At 36.6% G+C, this 2,229-nt stretch overlaps 1 protein-coding gene across 1 annotated transcript in view; it reads left to right on the top strand.

Moving 5' to 3' along the window:
• The window catches only part of LOC101863910, a gene marked incomplete in the record, with an annotated part of 280,465 nt that overhangs the window by 4,849 nt on the left and 273,387 nt on the right, over window positions 1-2,229 (top strand). The window contains 1 exon segment of the mRNA XM_005101353.3: window positions 302-832. Coding sequence (XP_005101410.2) covers window positions 782-832 — 51 coding nt within the window.

Genomic DNA, 2,229 nt, shown 5'->3' with positions numbered 1-2,229 from the left:
TCTATCTATCTATCTATCTATCTATCTATCTATCTATCTATCTATCTATCTATCTATCTATCTATCTATCTATCTATCTATCTCAGACAGACTGATTTAAACAGATTTTTATAGTTAAACACATTGACATAAGAAACTTTGAACTAACTTAAAGCAGGTCTATTTTGATTTTAAAAAACAGGAATAACAAATTCCCATAGATTATTTAGATTTTTCTGGATTAATTGTTCAAAACGTGCGACAAACATAACCAAAAAGAACATAAATAATAGAAAAGCAAAATTTTGACTATAATCTACAGGATTATACCTACAAAAGAACTGACCAGCAGAGCGGAAAATCCCCATTGGCTTGTATTCTACATGCTTATAAATGTTTGGGAAGTATTTAACAGAATGTGTTAATTCAACTTATTGGGTTACCTTGTTTTAATAAAACTCACGGGGTTATATTGTGAATGCTTATCTTGTACGAAACATTGACAAAGAGTTTACTTTTAAAATACCATTGGATTACGTTGTGGTTGATTATCTGGAACAAAACATTGCCATAGAGTTCTGAAAAAAAATTAAACACTATTTGATTGCACTGTGGTTAATTATATTGCACGAAACAACAAACAAAGGGTTTCAGTCACCCACCGGGTTATTTGTACAGTGTCCTGGATTCTGTTGTGATATACAATTGGGAGAGGTTTTAAAGGAACGTTTCTTTGGATTACATTCAGTTGGATTATCGTTCTGTTCAATTTTGCTGAGGAGCATTGTTACGTTGACACATCATGGTGCTTCCTAGCGTGATGGAGAACGGAGGGAAAAGTCCAGCATTAAAGGTGAGTAGTTGATTGCTCTGTTGTTGGTGGTGGTGGTGGCAGTGGTGTTGTTGTTGCTGTTGGTGTTGTTATGGTTGTTGTTATTGTCATTGTTGTTGTTGTTGGTGGTGGAAGTGGTGGTGTTGTTGTTGTTGATGCTGTTATTGTTGATGTTGTTATTGTTGTAGTTGTTTTGTTATTGTTGTTTTTGTTGTTGTTATTGTTGCTGTTGTAGTGATGATGTTGTGGTTGTTGTTGAAATGGCTGTTGCTGTTGATGATGCTGTGGTTGTTGTTGTAATAGCTGTTGTTGTTGATGATGATATATTATTATTTTTGATCTATTGACGTTGATGTCGAGAGTTTCGTTTTCTACATTAGTTTTTGTTAATGCTGTTGCTGTAGCTTCTACTGGTGATTTTGTTGTTGTTGGGTTGTTGTTTTTTTGTTCTTGGTGTTGTTGGTATTGTTACTGTGGCTTTCGTCGTCCTCTTGTTGTTATTCTTTTTGTTGTTGTTGTTGTTGTTGTTATTGATGATGCTGTTTTCGTCGTCCTGTTGTTGCTGTTGTTGCTCTTGCTGTTGCTGTTGTTGTTGTTGTTGCTGTTGTCGTTGTTTCAGTTGGCGTTTTTGCAGTTGTGAATGTTGTATATATCAAACTCATATTATTTGTTGCTATTTGTCTGACTGTCCAATGCTGTCTCCACTGTTTCGGTGTTATTGTCTAATTTATCCCAGGACATTGTGCAGAATATCCTGGTGGGTGGTTGGCAGGTGCTCTTGTGTGGTTTGCTTCTCCTTTCTTATCAAACATCTATCGTCCTTTTCTCCCCTCCTTCGTTTTTATTGGTGTGTTACTCTCTTGTAATTGTAACACCTCTAATCTTCTGGTGCTCATACGACCTTATGCAATCGAGAGCGCCGTAAAACCTCTACTAAAACATACAGAATATCCGGGGTCACTACAGGGGTCACCGTGGGGGGGTTGGTAAGGGGGGGGGGGGTCACAGTGAGGTTCCCTGTTTTTGATGGGGTTGTTTGGTGTGGTTTTTTTGCTTTTGTTTGTTTCGTTAGTTTGTTTCTTTGTTTGCTCGAGGTTATGTTTTGTTTGTCGTTGTTGTTTTTCTAGGGTTTATCTTTTTGTTTGTTCTGTTTTGTTTTTCGGCGATTGGATTTTTTGTGGGTTTTCTTTTGGGAGGGTGATTTGTTCACAGTGGGGTTGCAGCTTTGCCTTGCAGGAACTTGATTGAAGACTGTGATCGCTGTGATGTTTGAAGACGTGAGAGAAAAAAAAGGGGAAGGGGAATTTATTTACTGCAATCTATCTTTCTATTTATCTATCTATCTATCTATCTATCTATCTATCTACCTATCTATCTATCTATCTATCTATCTATCTATCTATCTTTCTTTTTTCTTC

This window comes from Aplysia californica, unplaced genomic scaffold (assembly GCF_000002075.1).
Source record: "Aplysia californica isolate F4 #8 unplaced genomic scaffold, AplCal3.0 scaffold00279, whole genome shotgun sequence".
In the NCBI taxonomy this organism is placed as follows: Eukaryota; Metazoa; Mollusca; class Gastropoda; order Aplysiida; family Aplysiidae; genus Aplysia; species Aplysia californica.
Note: the sequence above shows the minus strand (reverse complement) of the source record. Positions and strands in the feature narration are given on the sequence as shown.